The following is a 22,903-nucleotide window of genomic DNA, read 5'->3' on the forward strand; positions in this document are numbered from 1 at the left end:
ATTTCCGGTTATTTAGGTGCCGGTTAAAAGATAGTTTCCTGTACCATTATCTTTGTTCATTGTTCCTGATTCAAGGTTTCGTGAAGAAACTTTATTACAACTACTGCTCCTGTTAAATGCTGGCACTACACTTTGGTCTGGTTTTGGTCAAGCATCCCATAATGCCTTGCAGTTGCAGTTACATTTTAATAGCATGGCTTCTAACGCAACTATAATATACATGAAAAGGTTATCCAAACCTACAGGTTACCCTATCACTCTAGCACACTCACATTCTGTAACACACACACTCACACTGCGTAACACACTCACTCACACTGTGTAACACACTCACTCACACTCTGTAACACACTCACTCACACTGTGTAACACACTCACTCACACTCTAACACACACACTCACACTGTGTAACACACTCTCTCACACTGTTTAACACACTCACTCACACTGTGTAACACACTCACTCACACTCTGTAACACACACACTCACACTGTGTAACACACTCTCTCACACTGTGTAACACACTCTCTCACACTGTGTAACACACCCACTCACACTGTGTAACACACTCACTCACACTGTGTAACACACTCACTCACACTCTGTAACACACTCACTCACACTCTGTAACACACACACTCACACTGTGTAACACACTCACTCACACTGTAACACACACACTCACACTGTGTAACACACTCTCTCACACTGTGTAACACACTCACTCACACTGTGTAACACACTCACTCACACTCTGTAACACACTCACTCACACTGTGTAACACACTCACACTGTGTAACACACTCACTCACTCTGTAACACACACACTCACACTGTGTAACACACACACTCACACTCTGTAACACACTCACTCACACTGTGTAACACATTCACTCACACTGTGTAACACACTCACTCACACTGTGTAACACACTCTCTCACACTGTGTAACACACTCACTCACACTGTGTAACACACCCACTCACACTGTGTAACACACTCACTCACACTGTGTAACACACTCACTCACACTCTAACACACTCACTCACACTCTGTAACACACACACTCACACTGTGTAACACACTCACTCACACTCTGTAACACACACACTCACACTGTGTAACACACTCTCTCACACTGTGTAACACACTCACTCACACTGTGTAACACACCCACTCACACTGTGTAACACACTCACTCACACTGTGTAACACACTCACTCACACTCTGTAACACACTCACTCACACTCTGTAACACACACACTCACACTGTGTAACACACTCACTCACACTGTAACACACACACTCACACTGTGTAACACACTCTCTCACACTGTGTAACACACTCACTCAAACTGTGTAACACACTCACTCACACTCTGTAACACACTCACTCACACTGTGTAACACACTCACTCACACTGTGTAACACACTCACTCACACTGTGTAACACACACACTCACACTCTGTAACACACTCACTCACACTGTGTAACACATTCACTCACACTGTGTAACACACTCACTCACACTGTGTAACACACTCTCTCACACTGTGTAACACACTCACTCACACTGTGTAACACACCCACTCACACTGTGTAACACACTCACTCACACTGTGTAACACACTCACTCACACTCTAACACACTCACTCACACTCTGTAACACACACACTCACACTGTGTAACACACTCACTCACACTCTGTAACACACACACTCACACTGTGTAACACACTCTCTCACACTGTGTAACACACTCACTCACACTGTGTAACACACTCACTCACACTCTGTAACACACTCACTCACACTCTGTAACACACTCACTCACACTGTGTAACACACTCACTCACACTCTGTAACACACCCACTCACACTCTGTAACACACTCACTCACACTCTGTAACACACTCACTCACACTCTGTAACACACACACTCACACTGTGTAACACACTCACTCACACTGTGTAATGCACACACTCACACTGTGTAACACACTCACTCACACTCTGTAACGCACTCACTCACTGTGTAACACACTCACTCACATTCTGTAACACACTCACACTGTAACGCACTCACTCACACTCTGTAACACACTCACTCACACTGTGTAACACACACACTCACACTGTGTAACACACTCACTCACACTGTGTAACACACTCTCTCACACTGTGTAACACACTCACTCACACTCTGTAACACACTCACTCACACTGTGTAACACACTGGCCTAGAAATTGGGTTTTGGCTTAGCCAGGGCTTTAGCGCCGGAAATTAGTGCCGGCGCTAAGTCCCCTGCGCGCGCCAGAAATTCAGTGGCGCCACACCCAAACGGCTGCCGGCGCTACTGAAGGGTCTTAGCGCCTGGAAAAGGGCGCTAACTGCCGTTTCGCCCCGCAATTCCGGCGCTGCGGCACCCGATGCGGTGCGGCAGGCTGGGGAAGTGCAGGCCTCCTCCTTCCGTTAAGGAGGAGCTGCCTGCACCCGGCCGCGGCCCGCGCAAATCTGCTTAAAAATGAGCCCGGCACCTCGGACAAGTGCCGGGCTTGCATCTGTTCCGGGGGGGGGTGGGGGGAGAGAAGTCCGGGGAGGGAGCTGCAGGCAGGCGGCCGGCAGGAAAGCGGCCGGCCGCCGCGGGGCCTTTAATGCGCCGGCGCTAACTGCAGTAAGGCACCTCTGACAAAACGCTGGTTGCGGCTGCCACGGGCGAGGCGGCCGCAACTCAATTTCGGAGTTCGGGCGGGTTACCACGGCAACCGGGACGCTGCGCACACCGATGACGTCATCGGTGCCGGCGCAGCGCTACCGTAGCAACGCCGATTTAGGGCCCCAGGGAATTTCACTACTGGCCATAACTCCGGCGCAAGGCCCTCTAGCGCCTCAAATGAGGCGCTAAGGCTACTGAATTTGCAGCCGACTCACTCACACTGTGTTAACACACTCACTCACACTCTGTAACACACTCACTCACACTGTGTAACACACTCACTCACACTGTAGAAAACACACTCACACTGTGTAACACACTCACTCACACTGTGTAACACACACACTCACACTGTGTAACACACTCACTCAAACTGTGTAACACACTCACTCACACTGTGTAACACACTCACTCACACTCTGTAACACACTCACTCACACTGTGTAACACACTCACTCACACTGTGTAACACACACACTCACACTCTGTAACACACTCACTCACACTGTGTAACACACTCTCTCACACTGTGTAACACACTCACTCACACTGTGTAACACACTCACTCACACTGTGTAACACACTCTCTCACTCTGTGTAACACACTCACTCACACTCAGTAACACACTCACTCACACTCTGTAACAAACTCACTCACACTGTGTAACACACTCTCTCACACTGTGTAACACACTCACTCACACTGTGTAACACACTCACTCACACTGTGTAACACACTCACTCACACTCTGTAACACACACACTCACACTCTGTAACACACTCACTCACATTGTGTAACACACTCACTCACACTCTGTAACACACTCACTCACACTGTGTAACACACACACTCACACTGTGTAACACACTCACTCACACTCTGTAACACACTCACTCACACTGTGTAACACACTCACTCACACTCTGTAACACACTCTCTCACACTCTGTAACACACTCACTCACACTGTGTAACACACTCACTCACACTGTGTAACACACTCACACACTCTGTAACACACTCTCTCACACTGTGTAACACACTCACTCACACTGTGCAACACACTCACTCACACTCTGTAACACACACACTCACACTCTGTAACACACTCACACTGTGTAACACACTCAGTCACAATCTGTAACACACTCACTCACACTGTGTAACACACTCACTCACACTGTGTAACACACTCACTCACACTCTGGAACACACTCACTCACACTCCGTAACATACTCACTCACACTGTGTAACACACTCTCTCACACTGTGTAACACACTCACTCACACTTTGTAACACACTCACTCACACTGTGTAACGCACACTCACACTGTGTAACACACTCACTCACACTGTGCAACACACTCACTCACACTGTGTAACACACTCACTCACACTCTGTAACACACTCACTCACACTGTGTAACACACACTCACACTGTGTAACACATTCACTCACATTGTGTAACACACTCACTCACACTGTGTAACACACTCACTCACACTCTGTAACACACTCACTCACACTGTGTAACACACTCACTCACACTCTGTAACACACTCACTCACACTGTGTAACACCTGTGTAACACACACACTCACACTGTGTAACACACTCACTCACACTCTGTAACACACTCACTCACACTGTGTAACACACTCACTCATACTGTGTAACACACACTCACACTGTTTAACACACTCACTCACACTGTGTAACACACTCACTCACACTCTGTAACACACTCACTCACACTGTGTAACACACTCACTCACACTGTGTAACACACACACACTGTGTAACACACTCTCTCACACTCTGTAACACACACACTCACACTGTGTAACACACTCACTCACACTCTGTAACACACTCACTCACACTGTGTAACACAATCACTCACACTCTGTAACAAACTTACTCACACTGTGTAACGCACTCACTCACACTGTGTAACACACTCACTCACACTGTGTAACACACTTACTCACACTGTGTAACACACTCACTCACACTGTGTAACACACTCACTCACACTCTGTAACACACTCTCTCACACTCTGTAACACACTCACTCACACTGTGTAACACACTCACTCACACTGTGTAACACACTCACACACTCTGTAACACACTCTCTCACACTGTGTAAAACACTCACTCACACTGTGCAACACACTCACTCACACTCTGTAACACACACACTCACACTCTGTAACACACTCACACTGTGTAACACACTCAGTCACAATCTGTAACACACTCACTCACACTGTGTAACACACTCACTCACACTGTGTAACACACTCACTCACACTCTGGAACACACTCACTCACACTCCGTAACATACTCACTCACACTGTGTAACACACTCTCTCACGCTGTGTAACACACTCACTCACACTTTGTAACACACTCACTCACACTGTGTAACGCACACTCACACTGTGTAACACACTCACTCACACTGTGCAACACACTCACTCACACTGTGTAACACACTCACTCACACTCTGTAACACACTCACTCACACTTTGTAACACACTCACTCACACTGTGTAACACACACTCACACTGTGTAACACATTCACTCACATTGTGTAACACACTCACTCACACTGTGTAACACACTCACTCACACTCTGTAACACACTCACTCACACTGTGTAACACACTCACTCACACTCTGTAACACACTCACTCACACTGTGTAACACCTGTGTAACACACACACTCACACTGTGTAACACACTCACTCACACTCTGTAACACACTCACTCACACTGTGTAACACACTCACTCACACTGTGTAACACACACTCACACTGTGTAACACACTCACTCACACTGTGTAACACACTCACTCACACTCTGTAACACACTCACTCACACTGTGTAACACACTCACTCACACTGTGTAACACACACACACACTGTGTAACACACTCTCTCACACTCTGTAACACACACACTCACACTGTGTAACACACTCACTCACACTCTGTAACACACTCACTCACACTGTGTAACACAATCACTCACACTCTGTAACAAACTTACTCACACTGTGTAACGCACTCACTCACACTGTGTAACACACTCACTCACACTGTGTAACACACTTACTCACACTGTGTAACACACTCACTCACACTGTGTAACACACTCACTCACACTCAGTAACACACTCACTCACACTCTGTAACACACTCACTCACACTCTGTAACACACACACTCACACTGTGTAACACACTTACTCACACTCTGTAAAACACTCACTCACACTGTGTAACACACTCACTCACACTCTGTAACACACAAACTCACACTGTGTAACACACTCACTCACAATGCGTATCACACTCACTCACACTCTGTAACACACCCACTCACACTGTGTAACACACTCACTCACACTGTGTCACACACTCACTCACACTGCGTAACACACACACTCACACTCTGTAACACACCCACTCACACTCCGTAACACACTCACTCACACTGTGTAACAAACTCACTCACACTCTGTAACAAAACACACTCACACTGTGTAACACACTCACTCACACTGTGTAACACACTCACTCACACTCTGTAACACACCCACTCACACTCTGTAACCCACTCACTCACACTCTGTAACACACTCACTCACACTCTGTAACACACACACTCACATTGTGTAACACACTCACTCACACTGTGTAACACACTCACTCACACTGTGTAACACACACACTCACACTGTGTAACACACTCACTCACACTGTGTAACACACACACTCACACTGTGTAACACACTCACTCACACTGTGTAACACACTCACTCACACTCTGTAACACACTCACTCACACTGTGTAACACACTCACTCACACTGTGTAACACACACACACACTGTGTAACACACTCTCTCACACTCTGTAACACACACACTCACACTGTGTAACACACTCACTCACATTCTGTAACACACTCACTCACACTGTGTAACACAATCACTCACACTCTGTAACAAACTTACTCACACTGTGTAACGCACTCACTCACACTGTGTAACACACTCACTCACACTGTGTAACACACTTACTCACACTGTGTAACACACTCACTCACACTGTGTAACACACTCACTCACACTGTGTAACACACACACTCACACTCAGTAACACACTCACTCACACTCTGTAAAACACTCACTCACACTCTGTAACACACCCACTCACACCGTGTAACACACTCTCTCACACTGTGTAACACACTCACTCACTCTCTGTAACACACTCACTCACACTCTGTAACACACTTACTCACACTGTGTAACACACTCACTCACATTGTGTAGCACACTCACTCACACTGTGTAACACACTCACTCACAATGTGTAACACACTCACTCACACTGTGTAACACACTCTCTCACACTGTGTAACACACTTACTCACACTCTGTAAAACACTCCCTCACACTGTGTAACACACTCACTCACACTCTGTAACACACAAACTCACAGTGTGTAACACACTCACTCACAATGTGTATCACACTCACTCACACTCTGTAACACACCCACTCACACTGTGTAACACACTCACTCACACTGTGTAACACACTCACTCACACTGTGTAACACACTCACTCACGCTGTGTAACACACTCACTCACACTCTGTAACACACTCACTCACACTGTGTAATACACTCACTCACACTCTGTAACACACTCACTCACACTGTGTAACACACTCACTCACACTCTGTAACACACTCACTCACACTGTGTAACACACTCACTCACACTGTGTAACACACACACTCACACTCTGTAACACACTCACTCACACTCTGTAACACACTCACTCACACTGTTTAACACACACTCACACTGTGTAACACACTCACTCACACTGTGTAACACACTCACTCACACTCTGTAACACACTCACTCACACTGTGTAACACACTCACTCACGCTGTGTAACACACTCACTCACACTCTGTAACACACTCTCTCACACTGTGTAACACACCCACTCACACTCTGTAACACACTCACTCACACTGTGTAACACAGTCACACTGTGTAACACACTCACTCACACTGTGTAACACACTCACTCACACTCTGTAACACACCCACTCACACAGTGTAACACACTCACTCACGCTGTGTAACACACTCACTCACACTCTGTAACACACTCTCTCACACTGTGTAACACACCCACTCACACTCTGTAACACACTCACTCACACTGTGTAACACAGTCACACTGTGTAACACACTCACTCACACTGTGTAACACACTCACTCACACTGTGTAACACACTCACTCACACTCTGTAACACACCCACTCACACAGTGTAACACGCTCACTCACACTGTTTAACACACACACTCACACTGTGTAACACACACACTCACACTGTGTAACACACTCACTCACACTCTGTAACACACTCACTCACACTGTGTAACACACTCACTCACACTCTGTAACACACATACTCACACTGTGTAACGCACTCACTCACTCTGTAACACACTCACTCACACTGTGTAACACACTCACTCACACTGTGTAACACACACACTCACACTCTCTCACACTGGGTACCACACCCACTCAGACTGTGTAACACACTCACACTCTAACACACCCACTCACACTGTGTAACACACACACTCACACTCTCTCGCACTCTAACACACTCACTCACACTCTGTAACACACTCACTCACACTCTGTAACACACTTACTCTCACTGTGTAGCACACGCACTCACTCTAACACACACACTCACACTCTCTCAAACTGGGTAACACACCCACTCACACTGTGTAACACACTCACACTCTAACACACCCACTCACACTCTAACACACACACTCACACTCTGTAACACACACACTCACACCCTCTCACACTCTGTAACACACCCACTCACACTGTGTAACACACTCACTCACACTCTGCAACACACTCACTCACACTCTGTAACACACACACTCACACTCTCTCGCACTCTAACACACTCACTCACACTCTGTAACACACTCACTCACACTGTGTAACACACTTACTCACACTCTAACACACCCACTCACACTCTGTAACACACTCACACTCGGTAACACACTCACTCACACTGTATAACACACTTACTCACACTCTAACACACCCACTCACACTCTGTAACACACTCACTCACACTGTGTAACACACTTACTCACACTCTAACACACTCACTCACACTCTGTAACACACTCACTCACACTGTGTAACACACTTACTCACACTGTAACACACCCACTCACACTCTGTAACACACTCACACTCGGTAACCCATCCACTCACACTCTGTAACACACTTACTCTAACCGTGTAACACACCCACTCACACTCTGTAACACACTCACACTCGGTAACGCACTGTGTAACACACTCATTCCCCATCACATTGATTTGAATGTGAAGATGCGAGGATAATTTATTTTTGATTTTAGGAATTACAGAAGGAGCTGCGAGGAAGGAGGGCCGTTTATGACTCGACTTTGAGAAACGGCCAAGTGCTGATGGACAAAGCACAGAAACCAGGGGATCGGGAACAGCTGCAGCAACTGCTGGCAGAAGTGCGTGACCGCTGGGACACCCTGTGTGCGAAATGTGTGGAGAGGTATAGAATGTATAGAAGTGTGAAGTGAATCATTTTGGTACAAAGAATGAGGTGAGGCAATATAAACTAAATGGTACAATTTTTAAGGGGGCTGTAGGAACTGAGAGACCTGGGGGTGAACGTACACAAATCTCTGAAGGTGGCAGGACAAGTTTGAGAAGGCTGTTAAAAAGGCATATGGAATTCTTAGCTTCATAAATAGAGGCAGAGTACAGAAACCAATAAATTATGCTGAACCTGTATAAAACACTGGTTCAGCCTCAGCTGGAGAATTGTGTCCAATTCTGGGCACCGCACTTTAGGAAGGATGTCAAGGCCTTACAGAGGGTGCAGAGGAGATTTACTGGAATGATACCAGGAATGAGGGACTTCAGTTATGTGGTGAATCTGGAGAAGCTGGGATTGTTCTTATTAGAGTAGAGAAGGTTAAGGAGAGATTTGTTAGAGATGTTCAATATTTTGAGGGGTTTTGACAGAATAAATAAGGAGAAACTGTTTCCACTGGCAGGAGGGTCGGTAACCAGAGGACACAGATTGAAGGTGATTGGCAAAAGAACCAGAGGCGAGATGAGGAATCATTTTTTTATGCAGCGAGTTGTTGTGATCTGGAATGCACTGCCTGAAAGGATGGCAGAAGCAGATTCAATAGTAACTTTAAAACAGAACAACAAACAACTACTTGGGCGAGGGTTTAAATTAAAATGGCAGGGTGTTGGGAACCTGAGCGGGGAGACAGAGGAAAGGGAAACTGTTAAGTCTGTGTGTTCTAGTTGTAATTACTAACACAGACTACAAGATTAAAGTTCAACAGGTCTTCACTGGTTGGAGGTCAGGACTATACTAAATACAATATTACTACACAGTGCTTATATACCGGTGGTCACCACCGGTATTACGTATACAGCAGCCAGAGAAAGTAGTACATCTCTTAAGGTGGAACAGGCTTAAGTTCTCTTAAGGTGGAACAGGTTACATACACCACAATCCTCCCTTTTTAGCTTAACAGTCATATCCCCATTTAACATAACATAATAACATATATACATATATAACTTCAGGTATAAACAGTTCAAAGGTTCAGTCTCTCAGGAGGCCTTCTGATTCGGTTTGGATAACGCCTTTCAGTGGTCTCTGATTCCTGTTGCTGAGGTGACTCCTCTAGTTGGTCTCCCATGCATTGGGTGTTATCATCATCAGGTACATTCCCTGCCGAGCTAGATGCTTCAGGTTCATTAACGTCTTCCACAGTTGTCTCTGTCGCAACCATGGGTTCGACCCTTGCTCTCGATTCTACCAGTTGATCCGCATGACGCCTTATCACATTGTTACCAATATCTACTGTGTACATCAGAGGTCCTTGTCTGGCCCGAATTGTTCCGGACTGCCATTTTTCGTTTCCATAGCCCCTTGCCAACACTGGTTGTCCTACGTCGAAACTTTGAGTGGTCTTGTTATTAATATGCCGGAACTGTTTGTTTTCCACTTCCCTCTGCACATTTGGTTTTAACAAGTCCAACCTGGACCGCAACCTTCTGTTATAAAACATCATGGCAGGACTTTGGTTAGTCACTGCATGAGCGGCGTTTCGATATGCCATTAGGAAATTGTCCATCTTGTGCTGTAGCGGAATCTGATCATCGTTCATGGCCTTTATTGCCTTTTTGAATGTTTGGACAAATCTCTCGGCCAACCCGTTTGTCGCCGGGTGATATGGGGCAGAGGTATAATGTTTCACCCCATTCTTCTTTAAGAATTTTTGGAATTCTTCCGACACGAACTGTGGTCCGTTGTCCGAACAGATCTGTTCTGGCAATCCGTTCCTTGCGAATATTGTTCTTAACACCGCAATTGTCTTTTCTGAAGTAGTGGTATTCATCTTGATCACTTCTGGCCATTTGGAATGTGCGTCCACCGCAATTAGGAACATGGAGTCCATGAATGGACCAGCAAAGTCAATATGTACGCGTTGCCATGGGGCTGAAGGCCATTCCCATGGGTGTAGTGGTGCGATCGGAGGTGCATTTTGCACTTTTTGGCACCCAGCGCAGCTTTTCGTCAACTCCTCTATCTGTTGGTCAATACCCGGCCACCATACATAAGCCCTAGCAAGACTTTTCATCTTAACTCCCCCCAGATGACCTTCATGCAGTTCTTTTAGAACTCTTTCCCTTAACTTGGGAGGAATAATCACTCTTGTCCCGTACATCAAAGTACCATGGCAGACGGACAGCTGGTCTCGCCTTGCCGAGAATGCCGGTAACAGACGATCACCACGTGTTGGCCATCCTTTCACTGTCACCTCGTAGACTCTGGACAGTGTCGGGTCGTTCCTGGTATCTCTTTCAATACTTGCATTGGTGACTGGTAAACACTCGATGATGGTCGAATGAAATAACTCAACAGGGTCAACTTTCGTCGTTTCTTCTTCTTCAGGTAGTGGCAGGCACGACAGCCCATCAGCATTGCCATGCTGCTTCGTACCTTTGAATTCTATTTGATATTGATGTGCCCCTAGGAAAAGGGACCATCTCTGGAGACGCTGTGCTGTCATCACTGAAACACCCTTCTTAGGGTTAAAAATGGATACCAACGGCTGATGGTCTGTCAGAAGTGTGAATTTTTGGCCCTGCAGGTAATGATTAAACTTCTTCACTCCCCATACAAGGCTGAGAGCCTCCCTATCGATCTGCGCATAGTTGCGCTCAGCGGAGGTCAATGATCTGGATGCAAACGCGACTGGCCTTTCCGTGCCATTTGGCAACTTGTGTGAGAGTACTGCCCCAATACCATATGGAGAAGCATCACAAGCCAACCGAATAGGCAGTGTCGGGTTGAAGTGAGCCAACACTTCCTCTGAGGTGATCAATTCTTTGCTTTTGCGAAATGCCTTCTTACAGTTTTCGCTCCATTCCCATGGTACCCCCTTCTGTAAAAGAGTGTTTAGCGGGTGCAGTACCGTGGATAGATTTGGTAGAAATTTATGGTAATAGTTAATCAATCCTAGAAACGGCCTCAACTGAGAGACATTATCCGGAGCGGGAGCCTTTACAACTGCCTCTATCTTGTCAGGAGACTTATGAAGCCCCTCCCGGTCAATGACATGACCACAGTACGAGATCCGCTTCTGGAAGAACTCACATTTCTGCCGATTAACTCTAAGTCCATACTCTTTCAGTCTGTTGAGCACCAGTTCCAAGTTTGCGAGGTGTTCTTCATCACCATCACCTGTAATCAGAATATCGTCCAGGTAACATTGTGTGCCTGGAATTCCCTGTAATACCTGCTCCATGGCCCTCTGCCAAATTGCTGGAGCCGATGCCACTCCAAAAACCAGCCTATTGTACCGGTACAAACCTCGATGCGTGTTGATCGTGAGGTATTGGCATGACTCTTCTTCAACCTCCATCTGCAAGTACGCCTGCGCCAGGTCTATCTTGGTGAAGTGTTTCCCGCCAGACAACGAAGCAAAAATATCCTCAATCCGCGGAAGCGGATACTGCACCGTGTGAAGCACCGGATTAACGGTGATTTTGAAATCTCCACAGATGCGAACCTTCCCTGGTTCTCCTGGCTTGTTGCTCGAAGGACGTTTCATAACGGGAACAATGGGCGTAGCCCACTCACTCCAATCTACCTTAGACAGTACACCTGAACGTTCTAGCGCTTCCAGTTCCGCTTCTACAGTAGGTCGTATTGCATAGGGTACCAGTCTGGCTTTAAAAAATTTTGGGTGTGCATGTTCATCAATCTTGATGTTTGCCGTAATTCCTCTCAGTGTTCCCAGTCCCTGCTGGAACACCTCTTTAGCATTATCCAATATTTTGGACAATCGTTTAGGTTTGACATCTGTTTCCCCGGAATCTACCGTTAGTGCCTTCAAGGAGTGCCAGTCCATATTCATTTTCCTAATCCACTCCCGTCCCAGTAGTGGTGGACCTCCTTCAGGTAGCACATATAAGTCCATTACTTGGCTTTCTTCGCCCTTGTGGACCACTTTTACCTCTATCTTTCCGATGGGGTACACTCTTTGCCCCGTGTATGTTTTCAATATAATCTCCGTATCCCGTAGGGGAATATGTTGGAATAACCTTTTGTAATCTTTCTTATTCATGACCGTCAATGCCGATCCAGTGTCCAATTCCATCTTTACTTGGACTCCTGCTATCTGAAGGGTGACCCAAATTGTCTGGAGATCTGCATCCTTACCAACGTTGTGTACTCTTAAGCTACCCAGTTCATTACTGCTAGCGTCTGAATCTGACTTCTGTTCGGTCGAACTGTTCTTTGTCACCTTGTGTACCTTTATGTATTTTCCTTGCGGTGACTTTTTGTTGCTGGTCTTCTTTCCTGACCGGCATACTTTAGCTATGTGGCCAAGCCTGCCACACGTTCTGCATTCTTGGTTTTTAAACCAACACTGGTTCTGACCGTGCGTTGTCTTTCCACAACGATAACATTTTACAGTACTCAAACCCAATTTATTTGTACTGAGTTCCGGTGACCGTAGCTGCATTACTGCCGTGCCTCTCGCTGCGGCTTTGTGTGCTGCTGCCATAGTGACCGCTTTCTCAAGCGTCAGCTCATTCTCCTCGAGCAGTCGCTTTTGTGTATCTTCTTTTAATAAACCACACACAAATTTATCTCGTAGCGCCTCTGTCAGTCTCATTCCAAACTGACAGTACTTTGCTAGCTTACGCAATTCCATTAAATATTCAGCATTTCTTTCATCCTTCAGCTGCCTTCTGCTGTAAAATTTAAATTGTTCCGCTAGCATCAGCGGCGTGGGGTTTAGATGATTTTTCAGGACAGTAACAATCTCCTCGAACGTCTTATCCGCTGGTTCATCTGGTGATAAAAGGTATTTCAATTGCCCGTATGTCTTCGCACCCATTAAGTTTAATAATGTTAGTGCTTTCTCTTCATCTGGGATTTTATTTGCTTTACAATAATTTTGTATGCGTTCTACATACATGGCCCAATCTTCGATGTCGCTATCAAAGGTATTAATGTTCCCATGTTTAGGCATCGTTGCAATTTAATTTATTTAAATTTTTATCCAAGATGGCAGCTTCCCGCTCTTGTCTTCGTCCTCCGCCTACAAAATGGCGGTTTTCCCGCGCTTGGCGGTCTTCACCCATCCCCCGACGCTGTCTCTACTTCACCGCGGCTCTCGCGCCTTCAGTTGCCCCAGACGCTGCGCCTTTTTAGCCCGAATGCGGCCCGGCCCTTATCACCAGCCGCGATCGATGTCCCCGCGCTGCGCCTTTCGGCCCGAATGCGGCCCGGCCCTTATCTCCGGTCGCGATCGATCTCACCGCCCTTATTCCTCCGTCTTCCCTCCCCGTCTGTACAGCCAACGCGGCCGACTTTCTGGTCGCGTCGCTGCCCGGCTTGCCCACCACCGAGGTAGAAAGAAGATAGCTGACAGCCGCTGATGGAGGCTTCGAGTTCAGGATGTCTTCTGCACTCTGGTTTCTCGATGTCTGCCGCGCGACGTGTCTTCCAGCAGGGTGATGAGGGTGGAAGCCTCTCTTCGACGTCCGTTCTGTGGACGAAGCCGCCGTGGATATAAACTGCCGCAGGGTAAGAATCGGACTCGTCGCCACTGTTAAGTCTGTGTGTTCTAGTTGTAATTACTAACACAGACTACAAGATTAAAGTTCAACAGGTCTTTACTGGTTGGAGGTCAGGACTATACTAAATACAATATTACTACACAGTGCTTATATACCGGTGGTCACCACCGGTATTACGTATACAGCAGCCAGAGAAAGTAGTACATCTCTTAAGGTGGAACAGGCTTAAGTTCTCTTAAGGTGGAACAGGTTACATACACCACAGAAACAAGGATAAAAGCAAAAGACAGGAAGGAGAAAAACAATAGCGGCAGTCAGATAAATCAAGGGTTTAAATCAAACATGGCCACAGTAAAAAATAATTCTAAGAGCATTAAAAAAACAAGCCTGAAGGCTTTGTGTCTTAATGCGAGGAGCATTCTTAATAAGTTGGATGAATTAGCTATGCAAATAGAGGTAAACGAATATGATATGATTGGGGTTACGGAAACATGGCTCCAGGGTGGCCAAGGCTGGGAACTCAACATCCAGGGGTATTCAATATTCAGGAAAGATAGGCAAAAAAGAAAAGGAGGTGGGGTAGCATTGCTGGTTAAAGAGGGGAGTAACAAAATTGTAAGGAAGGATATTAGCTCTGATGATGTGGAATCTGTATGGGTAGAACTGAGAAATACCAAGTGGCAGAAAATGTTAGTGGGAGTGGTATATCGACCTCCAAACAGTAATGCGGAGGTTGGGGATGGCATTAAACGGGAAATTAGTGAAGCGTGCAATAAGGGCACAGCAGTTATCATGGGTGACTTTAATCTACATATAGATTGGGCTATCCAAATGAGTAACAATACTGCGGAGGAGGAATTCCTGGAGTGTATACGGGATGGTTTCCTGGACCAATATGTCGAGGAACCAACTAGAGATCAGGCGATCTTAGACTGGGTATTATGTAATGAGAAAGGATTAATTAGCAATCTTGTTGTGCGAGGCCCCTTGGGTCGGAGCGATCATAATATGATCGAATTCTTCATTAAGATGGAAAGTGAAGCAGTTGACTCAGAGACTAGGGTCCTGAATTTAAATAAAGGAAACTACGATGGTATGAGGCGCGAGTTGAGTAGGATTGATTGGGGAATGTCACTCAAAGGGTTGATGGTGGATAGGCAATGGCAAACATTCAAAGATCGCATGGATGAACTACAGAATTTGTTCATCCCAGTTTGGCATAAAGATAAAACAAAAAAGTGACTCAACCGTGGCTAACAAGGGTAATTAGGATAGCATAAGATCCAAGGAGAGGACATATAAATTGGCCAGAAAAAGTGGTAAACCTGAGGATTGGGGGCAGTTTAGGATTCAACAAAGGAGGACAAAGGGATTAATTAAGAGGGGGAAAATAGAGTATGAGAGTAAGTTTTCAGGGAACATAAAAACTGACTGTAAAAGCTTTTATAGATATGTGAAGAGAAAAAGATTGATGAAGTCAAGCGTAGGTCCCTTGCAGTCAGAAACAGGGGAATTTATAATGGGGAACAAAGAAATGGCTGACCAATTAAATACATACTTTGGTTCTGTCTTTACAAAGGAGGACACAAATAACCTCCCAAAGATGTCGGGGAACATAGGGTCTAATGAAAGGGAGGAACTGATAGAAATCAATATTTGTAAGGAAATGGTGTTAGGGAAATTGATGGGATTGAAGGTCGATAAATCCCCAGGGCCTGATAATCTACATCCTAGGGTACTTAAGGAAGTGGCCCTAGAAATAGTAGATGCATTGCTGGTCATCTTCCAAAAGTCGATAGACTCTGGAACAGTACCCATGGATTGGCGGGTAGCTAATGTTACCCCACTATTCAAAAAAGGTGGTAGAGAAAAAGCGGGGAATTATTGACCGGTAAGCCTGACATCGGTAGTGGGGAAAATGCTAGAGTCCATTATAAAGGATGTAATAGCGGAGCACTTGGAAAAAAGTGACCGGATCGGACAAAGTCAAAATGGATTTACAAAAGGTAAATCATGCTTGACTAATCTACAGGGATTTTTTGAGGATGTAACTGGTAAAATAGATAAGGGAGAACCAGTGGATGTGGAGTATTTGGACTTTCAAAAGGCTTTCGATAAGGTCCCGCATAAGAGATTAGCGTGTAAAGTTAAGGCACATGGGATTGGGGGCAAGGTATTGACTTGGATAGAGAACTGGTTGGCAGACAGAAAGAAAAGAGTTGGAATAAACGGGTCTTTTTCCGAGTGGCAGGCAGTGACTAGTGGGGTACCGCAGGGATCGGTCCTTGGACCCTAGCTATTCACAATATATATTAATGACCTGGACGAGGGAACTAGATGTAATATCTCCAAGTTTGCAGAGGACACAAAGCTGGGTGGGCGTGTGTGCTGTGAGGAGGATGTTGAGAAACTCCAGTATGATTTAGACAGGTTGGGTGATTGGGCAGAAGCATGGCAGATGCAATATAATGTGGATAAATGCGAGGTTATCCACTTTGGTGTCAAAAACAGGAAGGCAGATTATTATCTGAATGGCAATACATTGGGAGAAGGGGAAGTGCAACGAGACCTGGGCGTCCTTGTGCACCAGTCGTTGAAGGTAAGCATGCAGGTGCAGCAGGCGGTTAAGAAGGCAAATGGTATGTTGGCCTTCGTAGCAAGAGGGTTTGAGTACAGGAACAAGGATTTTTTGCTGCAGTTGTACAGGGCCTTGGTGAGACTACATCTTGAGTATTGTGTGCAGTTTTGGTCGCCTTATCTGAGGAAGGATGTTCTTGCCATGGAAGGAGTGCAGCGAAGATTCACCAGGCTGATACCTGGGATGGCAGGAATGACGTATGAGGGGAGATTGGGTCGATTGGGCTTGTACTCGCTGGAGTTTAGAAGAATGAGAGGGGATCTCATTGAAACTTATAAAATTCTAACAGGACTAGACAGACAAGATGCTGGAAGGATGTTCCCGATGGTCGGGGAGTCCAGATCCAGGGGTCACAGTCTAAGGATAAGGGGTAAGCCATTTAGGACAGAGATGAGGAGGAATTTCTTCACCCAGAGAGTGGTGAACCTGTGGAATTCTCTACCAAGGAAGGCAATAGAGGCCAATTCATTAAATGTATTCAAGAAGGAGTTGGATATATTTCTTAAGGCTAAAGGGATCAAGGGATATGGAGAGAAGGCAGGGACAGGGTACTGAATTTGGATGATCAGCCATGATCTCATTGAATGGCGGAGCAGGCTCGGGGGCCAAATGGCCTACTCCTGCTCCTATCTTCTATGTTTCTATGTTACTTGTATTTATATAGAGCCTTTAACGTAGTAAAGCTTCTCAAGTAGTGTCAAAGGAGTGTTATCAAACAAAATTTGACACTGAGCTGCATAAGGACATATTAGGTCAGATGACCAAAAGCTTGGTCAAAGAGGTGCGTGTTAAGGAGCATATGAAAGGAGGAGAGGGAGGCAGAGAGGTTTAGAGAGGGAATTCTGGAGCTTAGGGCCAAGGCAGCTGAAGGCACAGCCGCCAATGATGGAGTGATTAAAATCGGGGATACTCAAAGTCAGAATTGGAGGAGCGAATATATCTCGGAGGGTTGTAGGGCTGGAGGAGGTTACAGAGATAGGGAGGAGTGAGGGCCACGGAGAGATTTGAAAACATAAGAACATAAGAAATAGGAGTGGGAGTTGGCCATTTGCCCCTCGAGCCTGCTCCGCCATTCAATCAGATCATGGCTGATCTCCTACCTCAACTCCACTTTCCTGCACTATCCCCATATCCCTTGATTCCCTTAATATTCAAAAATCTATCAATCTCTGTCTTGAATATACTCAACGACTGAGCCTCCACAGCCCTCTGGGGTAGAGAATTCCGAAATTCACCACCCTCTGAGTGAAGACATTTCTCCTCATCTCAGTCCTAACTGGCCGACCCCTTATTCTGAGACTGTGACCCCTGGTTCTAGACTTCCCAGCCAGAGGAAACATCCTCCCTGCATCTACCCTGTCAAGTCCTGTAAGAAATTTGTATGTTTCAATGAGATCACCTCTCATTCTTCTAAACTCTAGAGAATATAGGCCTAGTCTACTCAATCTCTCCTCATAGGACAATCCTCCCATCCCAGGAACCAGTCTGGTGAACCTTCGTTGCACTCCCTCTATGGCAAGTTTATCCTTCCTTAGATAAGGAGATCAAAACTGTACACAATACTCCAGGTGTGGTCTCACCAGGGCCCTATATAATTGCAGTAAGACGTCTTTACTCTTATACTCAAATCCTCTTGTAATAAAGGCCAACATACCATTTGCTTTCCTAATTGCTTGCTGTACCTGCATGTTAACTTTCAGTGATTTGTGTACAAGGACACCCAGGTCCCTCTGAACACCAACATTTCCCAATCTCTCACCATTTAAAAAATACTCTGCTTTTCTATTTTTCCTACCAAAGTGGATAACATCACATTTCTCCACATTATATTCCATTTGCCATGTTCTTGCCCATTCACTTAGCCTGTCTATATCCCTTGAAGCCTCCTTGCATCCTCCTCAGAACTTACATTCCCACCCAGCTTTGTATCCTCAGCAAACTTGGAAATATTACATTTGGTCCCCTCATCCAAATCATTGATGTAGATTGTGAATAGCTGAGGCCCAAGCACTGATCCTTGCCGTACCCCACTAGTTACAGCCTGCCAACCCGAAAATGACCCGTTTATTCCTACTCTCTGTTTTCTGTCCGTTAACCAATCCTCAATCCATGCTAGTATATTACCCCTAATCCCATGAGCCCTAATTTTGTTTCATAACCTCTTGTGTGGCACCATATCGAATGCCTTCTGAAAATCCAAATACACCACATCCACTGGTTCCCCCTTATCTATTCAGCTAGTTACAACCTCGTCAAACACGATTTCCCTTTCATAAATCATGTTGACTCTGCCCAATCCTATTATTATTTTCCACGTGCCCTGTTACCATGTCCTTAATAATAGATTCTAGCATTTTCCCTACGACTGATGCCAGGCTAACTGGTCTGTAGTTCCCCATTTTCCCTCCCACTTCTTTCTTAAATAGTGGGGTTACATTTGCCACCTTCCAATCCAAGGGAACCGTTCCAGAATCAATGAAATTTTGGAAAATGACAACCAATGCATCCACTATCTCTATAGCCAACTCTTTCAAAACCCTAGGATGTAGGCCACCAGGCCCTGGGGATTTATCGGCTTTCAGCCCCATTAATTTCTCCAGTACTATTTTTTTACTAATACTAGCTTCTTTCAGTTCCTCATTCTCACTAGAGCCTTGGTTCTCCACTATTTCAACTTGGGCTGATAAGTGGCAGGTAACATTCACGCCACACAAGTGCCACGCAATGTCTATCTCCAACAAGCAAGAGTCTAACCACCACCCCTTAACATTCAACGGCATTGCCATCGCTGAATCCCCCACCATCAACATCCTGGGGGTCACCATTGACCAGAAACTTAACTGGACCAGCCACATAAATACTGTGGCAACAAGAGCAGGTCAGAGACTGGGTATTCTGTGGTGGGTCTCTCACATCCTGACTCTCGAAAGCCTTTCCACCATCTAACAAGGCACAAGTCAGGAGTGTGATGGAATACTCTCCACTTGCCTGGATGAGTGCAGCTCCAACAACACTCAAGAAGCTCGACACCATCCAGGACAATGCAGCCCACTTGATTGGCACCCCATCCACCACCTTAAACATTCACTCCCTCCACCACCGGCGCACCGTGGCTGCAGTGTGTACCATCTACAAGATGCACTGCAGCAATTCGCCAAGGCTTCTTCGGCAGCACCTCCCAAAGCTGCAACCTCTTCCACCTAGAAGGACAAGGGCAGTAGGCAGATGGGATCACCCCCACCTCCAAGTTCCCCTCCAAGTCACACACCATCCTGACTTAGAAGTATATTGCCGATTCTTCATAGTCGCTGGGTCAAAATCCTGGAACTCCCTCCCTAACAGCACTGTGGGAGTATGAAGGTATGAGAGCGGAATTGAGTAGAGTGGATTGGGAAAATAGATTAAAGGGTAAGACGATACATGATCAGTGGTGTACATTTAAGGAGTTATTTTACAACTTCCAAAAAATATATATTCCACTGAGAAGAAAAGGGTGTAAAAGAAAAGACAGCCATCCGTGGCTAAGTAAAGAAATTAAGGATAGTATTCGACTAAAAACAAGGGCATATAAGGTAGCCAAATCTAGTGGGAGGATAGAGGATTGGGAAAACTTTAAAAGACAGCAAAAAATAACAAAAAGATTGATTAAGAAAGGGAAGATAGATTATGAAAGTAAATTAGCAAAAAATATAAAAACAGATAGTAAGAGTTTTTATAGTTATATAAAAAGAAAAAGGGTGGCTAAAGTAAATGTTGGTCCCTTAGAGGATGAGACCGGGAAATTAATGGTGGGAAATATGGAGATGGCAAAAACACTGAATGAATATTTTATATCAGTCTTTACAGTAGTGGACACTAAGAATATCCCAACACTGGACAAACAGGGGGCTAAAGGGGGGGAGGAGCTAAACACGATCAAAATCACTAAGGAAGTGGTACTCGGTAAAATAATGGAACTCAAGGCGGATAAATCACCTGGACCTGATGGCTTACATCCTAGGGTCTTGAAGGAAGTGGCGGTAGGGATTGTGGATGCATTGGTAATAATTTTCCATAACTCCCTGGACTCGGCAAAGGTCCCGGCAGACTGGAAAACTGCTAATGTAACACCCTTATTTAAAAAGGGCAGTAGACAGAAGGCTGGAAACTATAGACCGGTTAGCCTAACATCTGTGGTAGGTAAAATTTTGGAGTCCATTATTAAGGAGACAGTAACAGGACATTTGGATAATCATAATTTAACAGGACAAAGTCAGCATGGTTTTATGAAGGGGAAGTCATGTTTGACAAATTTGCTGGAGTTCTTTGAGGAAGTAACATATAGGGTGGATAAAGGGGAACCAGTGGACGTAGTGGCCTGGAAATTGGGTTTTGGCTTAGCCAGGGCTTTAGCGCCGGAAATTAGTGCCGGCGCTAAGTCCCCTGCGCGCGCCAAAAATTCAGTGGCGCCGCGCCCAAACGGCTGCCGGCGCTACTGAAGGGTCTTAGCGCCTGGAAAAGGGCGCTAACTGCCGTTTCGCGCCGCAATTCCGGCGCTGCGGCACCCGATGCGGTGCGGCAGGCTGGGGAAGTGCAGGCCTCCTCCTTCCGTTAAGGAGGAGCTGCCTGCACCCGGCCGCGGCCTGCGCAAATCTCCTCAAAAATGAGCCCGGCACCTCGGACAAGTGCCGGGCTTGCATCTGTTCCGTGGGGGGGGGGGGGGAGAAGTCCGGGGAGGGAGCTGCGGGCAGGCGGCCGGCGGGAAAGCGGCCGGCCGCCGCGCCTCCTTAAAGCGCCGGTGCAGACTCCGGCAGCACTCGTTTGCCGGAGTCTTAGTTGCGGCTGCCACTGGCGAGGCGGCCGCAACTGAATTTCGGCTTGGGGCCGGGTTACCACGGCAACCGGGACGCTGCGCACACCGATGACGTCATCGGTGCCGGCGCAGCGCTACCGGTCTACCGCCGCGGAAGGGCCCCAGGCAATTTAGGAACCGGCGCCAATTGCAGCGCTAGGCCCTCTAGCGCCGCAAAATCGGTGCTAAGGGCACTGAATTTCTAGGCCAGTGTATTTAAACTTCCAAAAGGCATTTGACAAGGTGCCACACAAAAGATTATTGCTTAAGATAAAAAATCACGGGATTGGGGGTAATATTCTGGCATGGATAGAGGATTGGCTATCTAACAGAAGGCAGAGAGTTGGGATAAATGGTTCATTCTCAGACTGGCAATCAGTAACTAGTGGTGTTCCGCAGGGGTCAGTGCTAGGTCCCCAACTCTTTACAATCTATATTAACGATTTG

General features: G+C 46.2%; 1 protein-coding gene across 1 annotated transcript in view; it reads left to right on the top strand.

Moving 5' to 3' along the window:
* Positions 1–22,903, top strand: part of macf1b (microtubule actin crosslinking factor 1b) — a 565,261-nt gene that overhangs the window by 522,357 nt on the left and 20,001 nt on the right. The window contains exon 25 of the mRNA XM_085987168.1: positions 9,242–9,411. Coding sequence (XP_085843294.1) covers positions 9,242–9,411 — 170 coding nt within the window. The remainder of the gene's footprint in view (positions 1–9,241; positions 9,412–22,903) is intronic.

Source organism: Somniosus microcephalus, chromosome 5, assembly GCF_052327205.1.
Source record: "Somniosus microcephalus isolate GS21.2 chromosome 5, FLI_Smic_1.0, whole genome shotgun sequence".
NCBI classification, from domain to species: domain Eukaryota; kingdom Metazoa; phylum Chordata; class Chondrichthyes; order Squaliformes; family Somniosidae; genus Somniosus; species Somniosus microcephalus.